The 19,240-nt window shown below is 45.3% G+C and overlaps 1 protein-coding gene across 7 annotated transcripts in view; it reads right to left on the reverse strand.

Moving 5' to 3' along the window:
• The window catches only part of slc6a9 (solute carrier family 6 member 9), a 67,825-nt gene that overhangs the window by 14,683 nt on the left and 33,902 nt on the right, over window positions 1-19,240 (reverse strand). The window contains exon 1 of one of the 7 annotated variants that reach the window (XM_036554321.1): window positions 11,939-12,201. The exons of the other annotated variants lie outside the window; for them this stretch is intronic. Coding sequence (XP_036410214.1) covers window positions 11,939-11,980 — 42 coding nt within the window. The 5' untranslated portion in view covers window positions 11,981-12,201. Of the gene's footprint in view, window positions 1-11,938; window positions 12,202-19,240 lie in introns of those variants that run through there. 7 annotated transcript variants of the gene reach the window in all.

Genomic DNA, 19,240 nt, shown 5'->3' on the forward strand with positions numbered 1-19,240 from the left:
GAGGTCACAGCAGCCAGGTTTGAAGCCGATTTCACGCCAGTGATGTTTGGCTGTTATACCCTTCTTCCGCTCCACAGGTATACCCAGGGCCAGACCGGGCACACTGGCAGTGCCTGTGGGTGACAGGAGTTGGGCTCTGCTGTCATGGAGCACCCAATCCCTGTACAGATTCCCATCAATCCCCACCTGTCAGGGCTCTCTCGGGAATCTGCGCAGTAAATACTGTGTCTAGAATTACGAGGCAGATGGTGAACACCATGGCTCTTGATGAAAGTTAATGTGAGTTCAGTGCCATTTCACATATAACAAACACAGGGAAACAAATATAAGAAACACTGGTTAATAACTAATAATTAATAACAATATTAAGAGTATAGATGGGAATGAAATAACTCAGCCTGCCAACTTTCTAGACACAAATAGCCACTGTGCAGGACCATCTCCCACTCGAGCGTTGAAATGTAGTGATTTCTGGTATTTTAAAATTTAATCTAATTACACTTTTTTAAACACTACCACCTGTAGAAAACCTGTGGCATGACTTTCCACAATGAAAGCAACGTTATTCTGAAAGGCAGCCTTTGCTAGCGCATCAGCCTCCAGGTCTTCCTGCTGCATGGATGGACCGTAACCCACATCCTGCCACACCGCGGAACGCTATCCCACCAAACGGTAACCCACACCCTGCCACACCGCGGAACGCTATCCCACCAAACGGTAACCCACAACCTGACACACCGCAGAACGCTATCCCACCAAACGGTAATGGGACCCTGCCACACGGACCCGGGCAGCGCCCGTCGCACCCAAGGCCCCTCCCCCTGGCCACTTAACTCCTGTAATGCAGGAGGGAAAAGAAAAAGCTCGTCTGCCTGCAAGGCCTTCACCTGTCCTGACAAGCACTGCACTCAGAGCCAGTCCTGGCCTCTCACTGCCACAGGCAGCACTGATTAGTCTTTTTCCCGTAAATTTAAGCAATTAAATCAATTAAAGTAAGATTAGAGCTGGAAGTGCAGGAACAGAAAAAAAAAAAAGAGTTAATACAGAATTCTGTCAAATGAAAAGGAAAATTTCTGCTGATCAAGCATGTCTGCTGAATTAACACTAGAGATGGGATTTCTGCTACCCTGGTCTCTTTGTGATCCTCACACTATTCAGTCTCAGACTTCAGAGAGGAAGGGGGCTGAGCATGCAGATTCACACTGGCGAACACATGCTGGTGAAAACACATATGCACGCACACACAAACTAAGCAACCTTTCACACGACTGCTCATCTATCACAACACCTGACCTGCTTGTCTAATTAGTTTCTCTGCCCCAGAAAAATTCAGTTCATAACATCCAATTCATCAACAGTTTCCTGGAAGTCTCTGCAAAAGGTCAGTGTTTAATTAACATAATTTTCCAAGAAAAAAATATATAATTGGATAGAAAGAATCTAACCGCTTTGCTGACTGATGTTTCCACAAGCTCTTGGGAACATCAAATTAGTGCTTAGATTTGAACATTTGTGTACATGACCACTAAATTATAATCATCCAAATTCAAATGCACTCTGTACACAGACCATTTGGGAAAGGTTACTGATAAAAACCAGTCAAGTGCAGAATTCAACTGTCCTGATTTAAACATAAACATAAATAAATGGTTACTGTTTACTCACATTGAGGTTACTGTTTAGTACTGTAGTTCTTCCTTTCTTCAGGTTTTAGATGAATGAAAACGTATTGTAATTTAGAGGGTTAAATACCCTCCCCTTAAATTAAAAGGTGAATGAAAGTTCAGGCCAAACTGCAGAAAAGGGGGGGGGGGGGATGATTTCTTCCCAAAGTCATGCTGAACACAGCATGCTCTGTAAGGAGCCGTCTTCCTCAGGGGTTTCACAGGGGGAATATCCTAATTATAGGAATACTGTAATAATTTTGTCAGCTCTGCGCATCTGCCAAAGGAATCTGCTAAAGTTGCTGCACCCCCCTCCCCACCTTCCCCCCTTTCTGACCTGTACGGGCCCTGAGTCTGGGGGTGCAGGGGTACAGGGGTGAGCGAACCTGTGCGAACCCCTTCCTCTTCCCACTAAAAAACGCTCACCCCTAAACAGCACTTCACTCTGCATCTCCAAAAATCAAGCCGGGGGGTGAGAGAGGGGGCACGGCAACGCGTGAGGCTTCTAAAAGAAACCGCCGACACCTGTTTAAACATGGGGTCGAGGGGTTTGCTGTCCAAGGAATGGTGACCCTTGGCATGAATCTGCCCTTGTGTGACCCGGGGGGGGTCACGGGTTCCATCCATACCACTGTGTGCCACTCCACGCAGCCTTTAACTCTTCAGGGTGAAGCCAATACAGAACACAGCACTGCATAACAGGAACCAGAACCAAGCAGCTACTTAGGGATGCTGCAGAAGAGGTTGTCTAACTACTGCTATTTTAAACACAGAGGTGGACAGATTAAACAGAACCTTCACCAGGAGTGAGCCCACACAGGGTCTGAGAGCTCAGGCAGATCAAATAACCAGCCTCTAAGGTGTCTAATTCTTCACCAGCGACTGAACTCATGCTTAAAATATCCTTACACAACGGCTGGGCCGTAAATAAGGGAGGGCTCAGTTCCACCCAACTGCGATAAAATGAACCCACATCCTCCCTGTCCTCAAAGGCCCCATTATCTGATCCCACTGAGGTGAAAGTAATTCCAATAAAGCAGAAGCGCGGTGGCTTCTAACCCCGTCGGTGGACGGTCACATTCCGGCGCGTCCGATTGGTTCCCCTCCGATCCTTAGTGAGTCGCTGAATACCTTGACTTGCATGCTTGATTAATTAAGGGCAATGGTGGGTTGTCAGGAAAGACACTGAAGATTCGGTCTGAGAGACGGACTGACCTCCCAGAAACAGGGTTGAGCTCCAGGTTACATCACTCCATCACATTCCCACAGCATTTGTTGGCCTCTAAGCCCTTACAAAAACGGCCCACTGCTCAAAATACAAGTTACCGGACAGAATAAATGTTATTTGTTTTTTTTTGTCCAACGGTCCACCATTTGACCAATTCTTTCCCCTCTGTCAGACCACGTTCAAAGAAAAACGTGTCAAAACATGTTAAACTTGTTGTAGCATTTCAAACCCCTGGAGAATTAAGCCCTGTGGTTCACACAGTGTTTTGCCCCACTGAAAACGACTATTTTCTAAATTAAGTTTACATTCAGGACACCCCTCTCAGATATCCTTCATAGCTCATTCATGGTATTACAAGTAAAAGAGTCTGTAAAACCAACAATCTTTAAAAACAGCACCACCAACTCCCAAATGTACTGCACATTTTAGTGCAACTATAACATGCTGAACAATATGAAAAAGAGTCTTTTCAGCTTGACATAACTGTACCCCAAAGGACACAAGGTATGTCGTAGGCCAGCATTATGTAAAGTAGAGTAACTATGTCCATAAGGAACTTCAGCACCACTGACTGTACGGGCGCAGTATTGCTCTCTTCTTACCTGCGAGTCTGCCATTCTCGAGCTCCGCTCACAGAACCATCAGACACCAGTGGGCGTTAAGCGCAGTCACGCAAGAGCATCTGCTGTCGGCCGGGGCGGACCGAGAGCTTCGTGGAAAGAAGCTGAGGGAGATCCACGCCGCCTGCTCCCTTTACTCAGGGAGGGGGGAACGGGAGGTGTGGTCTCCGCGGCTTACAATAGCCGAGCGCTGGGCTAAAAGAACGGAGCTTCGCTGCGGTCACAGCCCACTGCGTTGGAAAAATAAACCCGATGTACTGAGGGACCTTCAGAAGGTCCATGCAGACACAGCGTGAGATCACCCCCACGCTCTCCCACAGGGGCCTTTACAATCTGTCATCCAAAAACCATCTCCGAAATCTCCAAACACTGTATGCATTCCTTGTTCAAGTAGCTACGAAACTAAAGGCACTGCTCTGGAAGATCACTGCTCAGGATTCTAAAAGAGTGAATCATTCTGGTTTCTGATTTTATGACCGAACGCGTTTCTGTAAAACCCATCGTAAACCAGATCATCAACGCTGAGGAAGACAGGGCATGGAGAACAGCAAAATCAGCCAGACACATTTACCTACAGGACAGCACACACTCAAAGGAATAAATAAATATTATTCGGCTCCCTCACAAGCTTACTGTATGAAAACAACAAGGTTGACTGCCCAACGGTAGTGACTACGAATAACAAAAAATTGCCTTTTCTTGACTTTAACTTTTCAACAGTGCTTCCCTTTATTCTATATATATATAATGACAAAAATGAGATGAATGAAGCACCCATCTTCAAACTCATATGAGCTAGAAATGGATATATTTACACTGGATATATCAGTTGGAAGTGACTGGAGAGATGGCACACAGCTCTGAAACACAGCTCAGATTCATTATACACTGGTTATAAGGTGTCTAACTGCTCTAACAAACCATATGCATATGAAATGGAAAAGTACAGCGTTGATAGCCTGATAGGGGACATTAAGGTACAATTACACTCAATGAACCCATCTGGAATTCATAGTAATGTCTTGTGACTTTCTCATACTCTCATAGATTCTGTTACTGACTGTAAGACACTATTTTAAAATGGCTTTAAATATCACCTAGTTCAGTGCATAGGGCAACTGAGGTGCACTGTGCTTCCAAAAAGGCCGATCAGCCAGCGCCTAAAATAGACCGCAATAGGGGGCTGGGTGCAGGTTACAGAGTCTGAGGGGTGTATGATCTGGAATCACAGTGTGCAGGTATGCCCAACTCTCAGGCCAGAACCAGGAGGACGGGCCCGGGTCGGAGCCGAGCAGAGGTCCGTGCGGAGCTGAGGGCGATGCGGACCCGCGCGTGTGACCGAGCCCGGGGTCGGCCACGCTGCTCACTTAGCCAGATCATTCAATTAGTGCTGAGCATGGGTGTGAAGTGACGTGGGAGACTGGCCCGGGGTGCTGAGGGCCCTAACGCAAGCTGTTCACCTGCCCCTCTTCCCCTCCCCCACCCCACCCCTCCCCTCACGCTCCACTGGGCTCCAGCTCGCCATAACAACTAACACAACGTCACGGCGACCGGAGATAGGGCGATCTACCCCGAGTTCACCCCACGGCCTGACGCCCACTGCCCGAAGGTCAGCTTTGAGGACGTGGGTTTCACTTTTTACTTCACTTGCACTTTTCACTTACTTACAGAGACTTTATGTATGATGATACAAAGAGAATGATGTGAAGTACAGATTGACCACTGACACTGTCCAGATAAAGGAGAGAGGAGTTAAGCTCTCTATTGGGCACAACTACTACACATGCTCACCCATTACAAGGATCCTCCAAAAGAATTTCAGGACTATACAGCTAGGCCTACGCTATTTAGCCATGCAATTCAGGGTGCGTGATTTAAATGACACGGAAACCTCAAAGTCAGTCAACATCAGGTTGTGACAGTCCTTTCTGTGTTAAAGGGAACTGACGGCAAAAAAGGTATGACCACTTTTGTAATCATCCAGCTATAAGCATGAACACAAAGTTTAAGTCACCTCGATACGAAAACAAACGGAACACAGTGTTTGGTCCAGGAATATGTAGAATTAAGAATTTTATATTTTGGTCAAAGAGAATTAAAGTCAACAATGGGGGCCTGGTTATCAAAATGTGAAATTTATACAAATGCAAAAATTCTGAACAAATTCTGCTCGAATTCTTCTCCACGTAATTGACTATAACTATAACCAAAGACTCAACATTAAACCTTGAGCCGTATACCTAGACACTTCCTACAATATTCAAAGGTCCACGTCATAGTGAGAATATCATTCAAATGGCCAGTTGTGAGACAGTATTCACCTCGGGCACCCTGCTGATTCAGAGGGATGGGACTACAATGTAATGTGCGACAATTCCAAATTTCAAAACTAATTTGCTTCCAAACCATGCCCCCTATTCTGCGGGCACGGGTGTGCATGTCACGAGGAGAAAAGTGCTACACGTCAAGCACGGCTGCATCACTGCCGCGTTGCAGGACTCTCCCCCCTCCTCACGGGGCCCTGGGCCATACAGCCCAACTGCGTGTCGTCTGGCGAGGTCCTCAGCCAATGTAAACAAAGCTCCGCAGAACCGGCCCTCTGTTCTCCCCCCCCAGCACCTGCAAGGGTCCTTACATACGTGCCACACAAGCGGCTGACCTGCAGTCGTGCTGTGAGTTCGCCTTACTCAGGGTGGTCTGCCGCGCAGACCGAACGTTCCAGGGTGGCGTGTCCCTCGGGGCTTTTGTGGCATTCTTGGGCCCAGTGAAATCCATCATCCACTTTCACTCGGAAAGGCAGTGACTGGACAACCCTTGCTGAAAACAATCTTATCCGTTTCTAAGGGAGTCAGACAGATGCATCCAGACCACACAGTAAACACTCGAAGAATCCCCGCTGTGGCCGAGCGCTCTGACAGACTACAAGCAGACATCAACTTCTCTGAGCCAATTAGTGTGTTAAACGGCCGCGGTCTTAAAACTGCCACTACTGACCGCAATAACTGCTCCCCCCTGCGTGTGCTCTCACTAACACTTAATCAATCACAACCACAGTCCTCCTGAGAACGGTCCTCCATAAACTGCCTCCCACCCATAAAACCTTACATTAAAACAGGCTCAGCGTGTGACGTCTTCACTTACAGTACAGAGCACTCTTTTTTTTCACTCAAGTTCACCCTGGGGACAAGAAAAAGGATCAGAACGCAACCTGAAACCTATGAGGAGTGTGGCTTATCTTATATGCAACACCTTTTTCTGTACTGTAGTAGTTTAACCATCCGTCTAAAGATGAATGACACAACGCCTCTGATATCTAAACGGAGTCAATCAGGAAAGATAAGTGTTGATTGCTGAGTTTCACAGCTGTAAGTTCAGAGTGATGTCATAAGGGGTGCTGGAAGTGACTTGTGTAATGGTTGTGTAATGGTTTTACATTACCACCTGGGATCACTTCAGACACCAATACATTACACAACATCTTCAGGTTCAGGTGAGCAACATTACCAGGTGAAAACTGAGGTACATGTTTAGTTCTTTCAGAAGAGGCGAGTCAGTGAGACGAGTCCTCTTTTCCAGGAGTCACAGCAGTGCTGAAGGTTGCGGGACAGTGGAACAGGCTGTGACTCTTTGCCTCCCAGCTCCCATACGTCTCTGTCCCGCTCGCTGACTCTGCCCCCTCTTACACAATCAGCCCTGCTGCTCCGAGCCTGTGATAACACATAAACAGCCCGTTCGAACGGTCCCCCCCCCCCCACCCCCGTTTACCGCTGAAAACGTTGTGAAACGGTGTGACGAAACAGGAAACGCATGCTGCATTTTTGTCATTTCCAAATGGGCATAAAACAATCAAAGAAGCCGTAACTGCCCTCAGACACGACACTTCCCATAGAGGACACTCCATCAATGCATGCCTCAGTAAATCACATTACAGCACCAACTGCCATCCACTGCAACTCATTATTTAAATAAACATTATAATAAATACTCATTACTTAAAAAATTCAAATGTAAAGATAGAAAAGTAACTGTTTGAGTGACTGTGACTGATTAATTAATTTACTAATTAATTTGCTTCAATTCTTTCTGTAGTTCACATAAAACAGAGACAAAAAATGCTATACAAGTGTGTTTACTGGAAAATGTAAAACTGACATTGAGCTAGAAAAATTATTTTGTTTTCATCAATTTTATAAACAATATATAACAAGATATTAAAGTTACTGGATATTTTCAACTGTATTAGTGTGTTTTTTGCAGGAAGGATGTATTATCAAAGAGAAAAAAATAAACACAAGTGCATTGCAATCCAAAAAGCCCATGTCAACAGCCTGCACGTTAATAACTATTTTCAGTTAAAATGGGAAAGATTTGAATGAAAACGTCGATCCTGAATAAACGTAAAGGAGGAGGATGTCTGAAACATCCATTCTGAAATGTAATTACACGGCCGAGCAGAGGGCCAATCTGCAGCAGAGCTCATGTGGTTTTCATGCTTCCAGCTCAGCAGGTTTCTGCAGAAGCCACAGACAAACGGTAAATATGTCTAAATATAGAGAAATAATTTGGGCTAGTTATTCAATGCACATGTTTTGTAGGGCAGTGTTTTGTGCTCATCGGTAAAGGCTGCATTCAGGAAAATATTTTTGGAGGAATGAGGAGACTATTGCTATAGAAATATGACGTTAGAGATCCGTTTTAATTTTCACAGAACACCGCGTTCATCCTTTGCGGAGGGGTACTTTATATTGTCCCATCCCACACCAATATAAAACCGGATGCACATCATCAACAGAAACACTTAATAGTGGTATTTAATGTGTAAAAAAAACAAAAAAAAACCTGAGGAAATTGCTGCATTTTCACTATCGTGGATATTAAAATTATACTGACATTTAATCTGATACATTTCGTGGGACTATACTTTCAGACAAGCAGCTTGCAATACTATTTTTGAAGCACTTATTGTTCAGATGCAGAGGGAAAGATAGAAGATTTTGTTTTAGGTAGCTGTAGCCACTGTATGCTTTCCTCTGGCTATGCTACATGTAGCTAAATTGCTATTTATTCCATCCAGTATATTCTGATGCTGTCTTCATTGCCCCTATATAAAGGCATCTTTCAAATACATAATAATAACAACTCTGATTTTGTTATGATACCACCTCTACTCTGAATGACTGTTAAACTATAATTTTACTTAAAGCACTACATATCTGACATATGTATACAAAAATGAGTGATAAGCTGTCTATACATTTTTTTGTTTGTTATTTATTATTAAGCTGTCCATAACCCACTGTGCCTAACTACCTACGGTAGTTGCCTCTGTAGTCATATCTCTGGAATGAAGACAACCACAAAAAGGTATAACCCCATAAACATTTCCAAATGCAATTCCCCTTCAGTGGAAGCTGCCATTTCAGAGAGAGCTAATGTGATTGAAAACTTAAATAGAGCCATTTGATATAAAATGCTGTTGAAGATTTTCTTTATGTACTCCACTGGTGAGAGCGTATATATGACAGCATTTTTCATTCACTACGTGATGGCCAAACATTCCGCAGCTCAGAAATGACAAACATTTATTCTGAAAGATCCCGCAGAGGAGAAATTGCACATTCATCTGTGCTCCGATCACAAGGTCAATGGAGAAAAACCAGGTTGTACTTAAAACATCACCATAAAACAAAATTCTCATATTTCCAGCAACGTAGCGTAAAGATAGATTTATGCCAGACTCTATAATGCGTAAATATTGCTCAGATCGCATTTTTTACAGTTGAAAAATGCTCCACTGCGGCACACCAATCACTCCATGGCTCATAATACGCGCATGCATGATTTAGGTTCAACCACACTGTGCCACAATCAAATTCACATCAACCCATCTTTATCAAATCTGCAGCGATTTGCTTTTTTATATGCATAAGAAAACAGAAGATGGCATGTTATAGAAGCCCTCTGCTGCTTCACACAGCAGAAAACCCTTGGTGCAAGCTCAGAAGGAGCTTTGGCTTTGTACATGATACTTAATTCCTCTTCCAGAGCGAAAGGTTGTCAGACCCAGTCAGAGGTGCCCACAGTGCAATTACCGTTTCCTTCCGAAGGTCTTATTATTTCAATTATTACTCAAGCATGCTCCGGGTTCAGAAATAGCAGTAGACAATTGTATTGCCTCTCACAGCGGGTTCTGGGCTACCGAGAGGAACCAGTGCCCAATTTGTTGCACAAGAAAAAAGGCTGTGGACTGGAGTGAAGACGAAACCACAGGGGTTCCTGGGCATTAATTAAAAATATGCTACAGTCACTGCTAATGCCAGCTTTGGCGGGAGCCCGTGTTTGGCGCAGTTTTATGTTGGACTGCACGCTTGCTGCGGTTCTCCTGCATGTTTTTTTGAAAAGCAGAATATGTTCACACAGCAGAAGCTGCACCCCGAACAGACACGCTCAGCCCCTCCAGGAGAGAGCTGTCAGAAGCACCTGTCTCCACCGCTTCCCTGTCCTGTCAGATAAATCAGTCCTTTCCAAAGCCCACATCCAGAGCCAGTCAATCAGAGCAGTGCCGTATCACTTACACAGGTAGAGCAAGCCTGGGGGCTGACCCCATTGAGTCTCCCTGTATCAGATTCCAAAAGGTTTCACCTCCGGAGCCTGGCTACTCACTCACACTAAAGAGAGCACTCATCACAGTCCCCATTCACACAGCCAAAGATGAGACACATTTACCATGTTACAGCACTCAGTGTCAGTGTCAGCAATGCTCCTACACCTTTCTAATCTCTAGCTGCCAACTAATTACTTAATTACTTAAATTCAAAAGAAGTAATTCCATTCAAAAGAAGTTTCACAGACACATCATTGTAAGGCTGGTGCAGTAGGCACAAAAATAGTGAATTTTTAGAAGAAAGTAGGCTAAGGCAATAAACACACAGACCTACGTGAAACAACTATGGACAAAATCATAGGTACGAGAACACTAGACTGAAAGTCCACCCTTGTTAGTAAACACAGCGGTTATCTGTAACGTTATACACAAATACAAAACAGACTTTGGATACAGGAAAATATTGATGTCTGTGACGTTACTACAGCAAGACCGTTTCCCGTAGAAGTACCCCTTGCGTGCCCCAACAGCCTGTCCTTGACGCTTGCTTCACGGCCATCAGTCCAGTGTTTTTGGGGACAGAAGTAACGGTCGCGCAGCACTTGAGAGAGCCAGAACAATGCTCTGAGACTGCCCTCTGCTTCCTCTGACCCCATTAAAGGTCTCAATGAGAGCCGCGGCCTCGTTATGGGACCGGAGAAACCTTACGCCCAGTGCTTCACTTCACAGGGATGCAGTCCCCCCCAAAGCATAACGGGCACAGTAGGAGAAGCTTGGGGCTCCTTCAGGAGAAGTCAGAGAGACCAAGCAGTAACAAAGCCTTCTGGGAAACAAAACCGCCATTCTTTCTCGCGGCACCACAAGCCTGATATGCTGGAGCAAACCAACAGTTTAGTCTTTTTAAAAATCCCACGCACACATTCGTCAACGTTTCTAAACTCCTGACGCTTAGGTGTTGTACCTACCGCAAGCAAGCCCATTTTCTCTCTTCATAGATTTTTTAAAGCCAAGATCAGATGTAATTGTTACTTCTGAGTCTCTGTCTTTACATTTGCTATTCTACCATCAGATCCCTCTGCCTTGACACCAGCAGACGAAAGAAGGTGACAGGACTTGGCTCTCCACATAAATCCGAGAGGGACAAAGTGCCATAACGGAAATCTATATATTTTAATTTAAACAAATCTTCTTTGGGATTGTTTAACTGACAAGTCCCCAGGCCAGTTAAAAGGGGCAAAGAAAAAAAACCTGACATAAATATGAGCCAACCCCCTTTTTTTTCCCCCGAAACTTTTCCCCCCTTCTCCGTCTCCCTCTCTCTCACAGTTACCCTGCCCACTTCCTTAGAAAAGAAACTTCATCACACACCCCTCTTCCTCCACCACAAACAGAACTTCCCACTGCAATTAGTTATAAAAACTTTTCAGCTCTGTCACACGTGGGCTGGTTTTTAAAGAGCTATACCCCCCGTCCCACGTGGTAAGGGGGCTATTGAGTCGTCACCGACCCCCTGAATGATTGCCGAAAAATAAGCCGGCGTAGACAATAGGTCGTCTTGATTAATTCAATTCTTTCGGGACCCTGCACCGTCGTCCGGGCAGCTCCTCACAATCGCCGCTTTGATTGTCGGACAAACTCTCTCCCTCTCCCTCATCCGCAAAATCCCAAAAAAAGTTTTTGTCACCGATCTTTTTCATCCCCCCGCCTCAACGCCCACCCGCCCGTCCAACCCCCCCCCCCCCCCAAAAAAAAAAAAAACGGGTCCCCTTACGGCGGGGGGTCGGACACGGATGGAGGAGGAAGATGGGGTTAAAAGACTGACCTGATCAGTAGTGCAGGCTGCAGTGGTGTTGGACGCTGACATGATTTGATAGTGCCCAGTGCTGCTCTCGTTTCCACTCCTAACTTCTTCATTCACACCTTCCCTTTCGTTTCCGCAGAGAGGAGGGAAAAAAAAAGAACACCCTCCTTTTGCCCTGGGTTGATTAATGCCTGAATTATTTTCACCTCATTTCATCTGATGGAGTTCTCTGTTTCCTCTCCGCCTTCCTGAATCATTCAGCATGGAAGCCTTCCCTCTCTCTCTCTCACTCGCTCGCCCTCCCTCGCGCCCTCGCTCTCTCTCTCTCTCTCCCCTCCCTCTCTATATCCCCCCCCTTTCTGCTCTACTTCAAGATTTCAAGAAAACACCCCCCCGAACCCCTCCACCCCTATTCTAAAAAGACAGGAGAGATCCACAGCCCTCTCCTCTACCTCCACAATGAATGGAGTCGTTGTCATTCCAGCACCTTACTGCATACAGAGTGAGAGGGCTGCTAGCTCGCTGCTTGGAGGCTGCTGCCAGGCTTGCTTAGGAGATTTACAGAAGTGAGGAGCCGTGTGCTTCCACAGAGCTCACTTCCCTCTCTGTCCCTCCATTTCTTCCTCTTGTTTTCTAAGCAGCTGCGCCCGGACCACCAACGCTCCCATTCACCAACACTTGACTCTCAAATCCTTGTCTCTTGACACTGCCAACTCCTCCTCTAGGTACGGTAAGAAGCGAAGAGGGAGAGGGGAGAGGACACACTCCTCCCTGTCTGACCTGTGTCCGAGAGATGCAACCCTTCACTGTCTTTGGCTGCCTTTGCCAGGAACCACAGAGTCCAGACGCAACGTGCATGCTGCTGTCTACAGTGGGAGCGCTAATTAAAAAAAGGATACTGTTTATTTAAAAAAAAAAAAAAACAGAATAATTACATAGAAAACACAAGATTCAGCCCATCACAAAAGGAGCTTTCAAAGAAAGCCCTTGGGCCCATCTCCCACAATGCACTCTGTCAGTGGTGTCAAAAGTTAACAGGCATCTGGCAGCAGGCCTAATGAGAGTTTGATGGTGGAGTGTAGCCGTGATGCTGGGGGAGATGAATAGGCCCGAGAGCTCTGATGGAACACCACTCATTGTGTATTGTAGATCTTGCTGCATCTCTATACTGCGTTTTCATGGAGGAAGAGATAAGCGAGAAATTCTTTAATAAACAATTAATTTTTCCACCTGCATATTGCTTTGTTATTGATTTCAGGGTACGAAACGATATGTCTTACTTGTAACCAAATTAAACCCAAACCGTGTCCAGCTCCACCTGAAAAATGGCATCACAATTCCACATCAGTGGGATGAGTTTTCAAAATTAGTTCTGTTCAAAGATTTATTAAATGCAAATTTTTAAAAAAAATGACAAAGAATATGATACGAGAAAATTCAGATGATTCCCATAACCTTGGTTATCACATTTCCCGATAATAAATTACCCTTAAAGAAAGGATCCATTTAAAAACAACTGCTAAAAGGATTTTCATATACAGAAAAATAATCAAAAGAATTTAAAAAGGGATTTTCATATACAGAAACCTGATGGGGACTAAAACAAATACTGTATTGAACAGTTACGCTAACCAACTATTTCTCTGTTATGCTCATGAAGCAATATCATATTTTAGTTATTACAGGTAACTATCCGCCTCCTAAAATGCAGATTCAAGGTTCTGATGGGAAGAACAATATGAACCAGTAGGAGCTTTTCCTCAGCTGTGTATTCACCTCAATAATACAATCACACAGAACCCCCCCCCCCCATCAATCACACAGCTAAAATCACAAGCCTCTCTTTTTAAATAAAATGTCTAAGAGAATAAGCCATGCTAAAAATAAAATCCCTCCAAATGAACACGTTTGCAGGGTCTGCGTAACAGCGGCAAAGCAAGGCAGCTTGACATATTTTCTAAGCACAAGTAGAAATATCCAAGTCTTTAAAGAAGAATCCATAGTAACGGAGCATGGCTGACAAAAGGCAAAGAGCAGTGATTTAATTAACGTAAAGAAGATTCCCTTTGAATGAATATGACATTTTGTAGGCTTAATGAGTGCGTTATACTTTCCATCCCATACACTTCTGTCTGACTTCAGACAGCTATAATTCCTGGCTTGGACACAGGGGTTTAAGCCAGTTTATGGAAATGCATTCAATAGCTGCTGTAACAGACATGTAGGCTCTTTTCTCTTAGCCTTCTGGTGTTAAACCTAAGAGAGCAGCTACAGGATTCTGTGGGATCTCTCTTTGGAAAACCTCAGTCAATACTCTGAATATATCATTCCAACAACCCTTTTGGACAAGACCTGAATGTATATAAATAATCACCAAACGGACCTGCGCAGTTTCCCCGGCAGCAGTTTGTGGGGGGAGGGCCACAGTATCTAGCAATGACCTTCCAGTAAAACTTCTCTCGAAGTATTCGCGCTGGTGAGAGGATGGGCCTCTGTGCGGATCTGGTCCCAGGCCTCTCCTAATATTTCCTGCTGCTGCTCGCTCCTCTATTTCCTTTACACACACAGGCAGCTGCTACATCCAGGAAGCCTGACATTACTCATGCCGAGCAAAGCTTCACCAACAGTTGTGAAGCTGGGTTGAAAACAATGAAGATAATCACCTCCTTTGAAAGAGTTAACAAACATTAAAAGACAAGTAACAGAATTTCAAACAAGGACACACTTTTAGCGTTATTTGACCTGTCTTGACAAGTCAAACACAAGGACCTCATCCAGAAGGTATTTAAAATCTCATCAAGTCCAAATGATGGGCTGGTTCATTATTTAACTATGTAATTTGTCTCGTTGTGGTGAAGCTGTTCAGATGCTGAACAGCATGAGGTTGCTATAGTAATAGCTAAACTGCCAGTTAGCCAGATAACTATGCTGGCTATTTACTGTTGCTAATCCTATGTAGCTGACTAGTTCATTTTACACTTGTACAATGACCAAAAGAATACTACAGACAGGAATATTAATAAGGGAATGTTCTACCAGGAGAAGGCCTTTAAAATTTGCTCCATGCACTACATGGGCTTTCTTTAGAGGGTATAATGTCATTAACACAACCAAAAACAGAGACCAACTTTTGGACCGTTAACCTAGCGTGAAAAAAAATGCTAATGTATGGGTCATATCAAAGGTCATGGCACTCTGGACCCCTACAGGCTGTCACTGGTATTGCAAAACAGAGCAGTGAAGGGCAGAAGGACTTAAAAGACAGAAGTTCTTTCCCTGCCAGATAATGTATTATGATTTGCTCACCCTACATTGTAGTTTTGTTTTCAATAAGTGAAAAATACTTATCAACCTTACAGAACATTGTAGCAAAAAGTCTGCCTGAATTATAAGCAGTTGAGGCTACTTTACGGGCTATTTTACACTGCTGTCAAGTTTATAACCATTACACCAGCTAGGCTGGGGCCATAGTCATACTACGTGAAAAACCCTTTTATTCTTAACACCACTCTTTCATTTATTTAGTATAAACACGTGTACATAAATCGTCTAACAGGAAGGCACCCGGGGCTGCGTGTTACAGTGATTATGGTCACGGCTTGATGGTTGCAGGTACCCAGCTTTGCCTTATACCCAAAAGCACATCAGGCCCTGGCAGTTACTGCTACGGCACGTGCCCTCCCAGGTTTAATGCATTAAGATGAGCTATGCCTCACCAAGTTTGGCCCGCTTATTACGCTACATAAAAATACACCCACAGCAGAACCACACACAGTAACCATGAACATTCTGATACGGTAAGACAGGGGAGGCTTCAGAGGACGTACACACTAAACTGGCGTATACACACATTACAACTCTGAAAGACACAGACATATCAAGAATGGAGGACAAAACTGATTGTATGCATTTTATTGAGCAGCATTATGATAAAATCAGTGCCAATCAATTCTCCTGACAGAAGAGGCCCTGCCATTCTTATGTGAACGATATGTATATTTTGTTTCTGCACATTGTAATGCTAACAGCAGCAGCAAATGTGAGCTTTCTTCCTTTCACTGTTCAGGGAGACCAGGTAAACCATGAGCAATCACACTGTACAGTAAAATTTTACTGTGAAATGGGCTCCTTATTGTAGGGAAATACAATCAATTCAAATTTTAAAAACAGTCATCAAAATGTGCACCTAAATTGTTCATCTTAGGAGCATTTGGTTTTATCTGAACATTAGTATATTATACCATAGCTCTAACACAACACAACCCATCTATCTACACAGGTAATTACCTATCCAGCTATTTTATCACCATGAGTACTGGCTATACAACTAGAATCTCAGCTACAGCAACATTATGATACATAATTTATACACATTGGATCATTATTCGGTGGTTCTATGACCCTGTCTGGGGCACAGCATGGTTGTTACAGCATATTTCCATCTGCTATTTCAGTTGCCATGGGAGACCAGCACATGTGTACATGTGAAAGATCACCTCTTCAATGCCTGTAACATTTACATTTAGCTGCCTAGCAGATGCTCTTACCCAGAGTGACTCACGCAGGTTACAGTTTGATAGGTTACATGTAATGACAGGTTACCCGCTTATACTGATGCATATTTACTGATGCAATTCTGGGTTAAGCATTCTTTGCCCTAGGGTAAAACAGCAGCGCCCCTGAGGGGAACTGAATCGGTAACCTTTCCGTTACGAGCCCTGCAGGAGCTGTGGGTATTTCTACTGCATCACTGCTACCGCACAGTACTGCAGGGTTACTGCATCCGAGTACTGCAGCAACATAGAGCGGCCTGCATTTCAGCTCTCTGTGCTGCTGACACCTTCATAACGGAGGAGGGAAATTTAACACGTTTAGTGAAGCCAGTGATCAGATGAAGAGCGCAGCCGAGGGGGGGAAAAAAAGCTTCCATTTACTGCAGCTCTCCAGAACTGGGTTTGAATAGCCCTTCCCTGCTGTTCGCAACATAATGGAACACAATTTTCTCAAATCTAAAGGTGTACCTTTAACATGATTACCATGGTCTAGGAAAATAGGCATAATTCAGAACCATCAAATTTATAACTACGGATCCCAACCTCAGAGTTAGTGTGAGGAAAGCACTGCAGAGAAATCACCGAATCCTATTCAGAGTGTGTATTACGAAATGAAGTGCTCTGCCGTCTGTAAAATGGAGTGACACGTTAAATGCCGTTGTATGCACTGCAGAATAGAGCTAAGAAGAACCTTCTAGAGTACCATATTTCACAACCTTTTCACAGCAAGTTAATAACAGGCTGACAATCCATTACGTAACAAAAATACAGATCTACATCAATTTTACATTTACATTTTACATTTGCATTTATTCATTTGGCAGAGGCTTTAATCCAAAGCAAGTGAGGTAGAGTCTGAACAGGCCTTCATTTTTAACTGCAGGATTTTTGATTTCTCTTCGCCAGGGTAGCGGACACAGCGACTGAAGTGGCATGATGGAGGAGCGATCAGGACTCCCGCTCCCGTCCCCCCGCCAGTCCCGGGCGCAGCCCGTCCCCCTGCCAGACCCGGGCGCACACTCGCCCCGCGGGGTCGCAGACTCTCGCAGGCGGCGCGTGGGGTTTGCAGGGTGAATGAGAGGCATGCAGCGCTGCAGCGAGCCCCGGGTGCGAGGCCGGGCCGCGGGGCCTGACACGGGGCCGATAACACACGCCACAGGGGCCACCGCCAAAGCCCCATTAGCCAGCCGCACGGGGGTATGCGCGCCGCATAATAGGTCAGATTTAATGAGGATTTTGCTCTGTGCTATTTTGACTGGAGAAACTCTGCGGCAGAATGGAAGGCATTGTGTACAAGGGCCTGTGCCGGGAGAGGAGAAGAAAGGCACATTATAACACAGAGGGATCCGTTTCAAGCTGTCTGCCGGGAGTCACTTCCCCTAATTGGCTGGTTTATTTCTGCTATTTAGGTCCAATTAAGGAACGCAGATGCTGTATCTTTAATTGCCCAGGTCTGTTAGAATGGTTTTGTTGGCATTTTTATTTTCTGTTTGTTTTTGTTTTGGTTTTATTTATGGCATTTTACAACTGGTGTAAATGTGTAACTATTCAGCACAGCTCCTTTCTTTGTGACCCAAAGCGAGGGGCTCGTGAGGAGACCGCACCAGGTGGCGCCGTGCGGGCCAGGCACCAGCAGGGGGCGGGAGACCTCCCCGAGACCGTGCCCCACAGACGGCAGGGGGAAGTGGGGGAGAGGTCAGGGACCCGCAGGCCTCCTGCGGAGAGGCACCTGGAGGAGCGCAGGCATTCAGCTCATCATAAACAGCGCTGGTGCTAAGAATACGCGCGTGCAGACAGCGCAGGCCTCTTACGGGGGGCAGGCACTCCGGTTACACACCATTCCCCTCCACCCCCCCACCCCTCCAAAACCGACACTGGATATGGCCGCGGTCCGAGGGGGGTTCAGCGGGGATTCGGTGGCTTCCAAGGTATTTATGAATGGTCATCTGGCAGCGTGGGCCCCGTGAATGGGCCAGAGCCAGTAGCTCTGGGAAAGCCCTCCCACTATAGAGAGCAGGGAGAGAGGGGGGGCCAACACAGAGGATCCATTTTGTCTGCAAAAACCTGCGTTTGCAGGTTACTACAGCTAGCACTGCGCTGGCCACCCCTAATCCCTAAAAAAATTCAAGCAGGAGCAGAGAGATAGGGACGAAAAATATGCGCATAAAATTTATGGGTAGGTGCAGCTGTGGCTTGATATCACACTCACTGAAATCAGCAACCCCTTTCTAAATATACTCCACCAAAACTGATTGAAGGGGAAGTGTGCATGACTTCTTGCACAACCATGTTTTACCTCTGTGCTTGAGATTAGCGGTGAAACAGACAGGTATTTCCTCTTACAAAATGGAGAGAACATGTCAACACAGTAAACTCTTGCACATGAAAAATGTTTATTTTTCCTCTGCAGTCACACTGGCGTGATGCTTCGGATGGTTCTGACGGTCTTCTGTGTTCCTTTGCAGTGTTCAGGTGGCGTTCGCCTTCCCGCCCTCGGTCCTCCCACTGCAAGGCAGTGGTTTACTGCACCGCGATGCCCAGCGATACCGCAGCCGCTTCGCACAGAGAAAGAAATGCAGGCAGTCTGCACAGGTTTCGTGAAATATTACCACCTACAACAAGGGAAGAGAGGAAACTGGTGTCCCCCAGATCCGGCCTTTTGATTTCTGCTCGGTGGAAACGTGAGTGCGCACATCTCACGGAGCTACTAAAAGAGCAAGGGGAGAAAACCGCAAAAAAAGAAGGAAAAAAAAAAACACAAAACAGCACA

This window comes from Megalops cyprinoides, chromosome 20 (genome assembly GCF_013368585.1).
Source record: "Megalops cyprinoides isolate fMegCyp1 chromosome 20, fMegCyp1.pri, whole genome shotgun sequence".
Lineage (NCBI taxonomy): Eukaryota > Metazoa > Chordata > Actinopteri > Elopiformes > Megalopidae > Megalops > Megalops cyprinoides.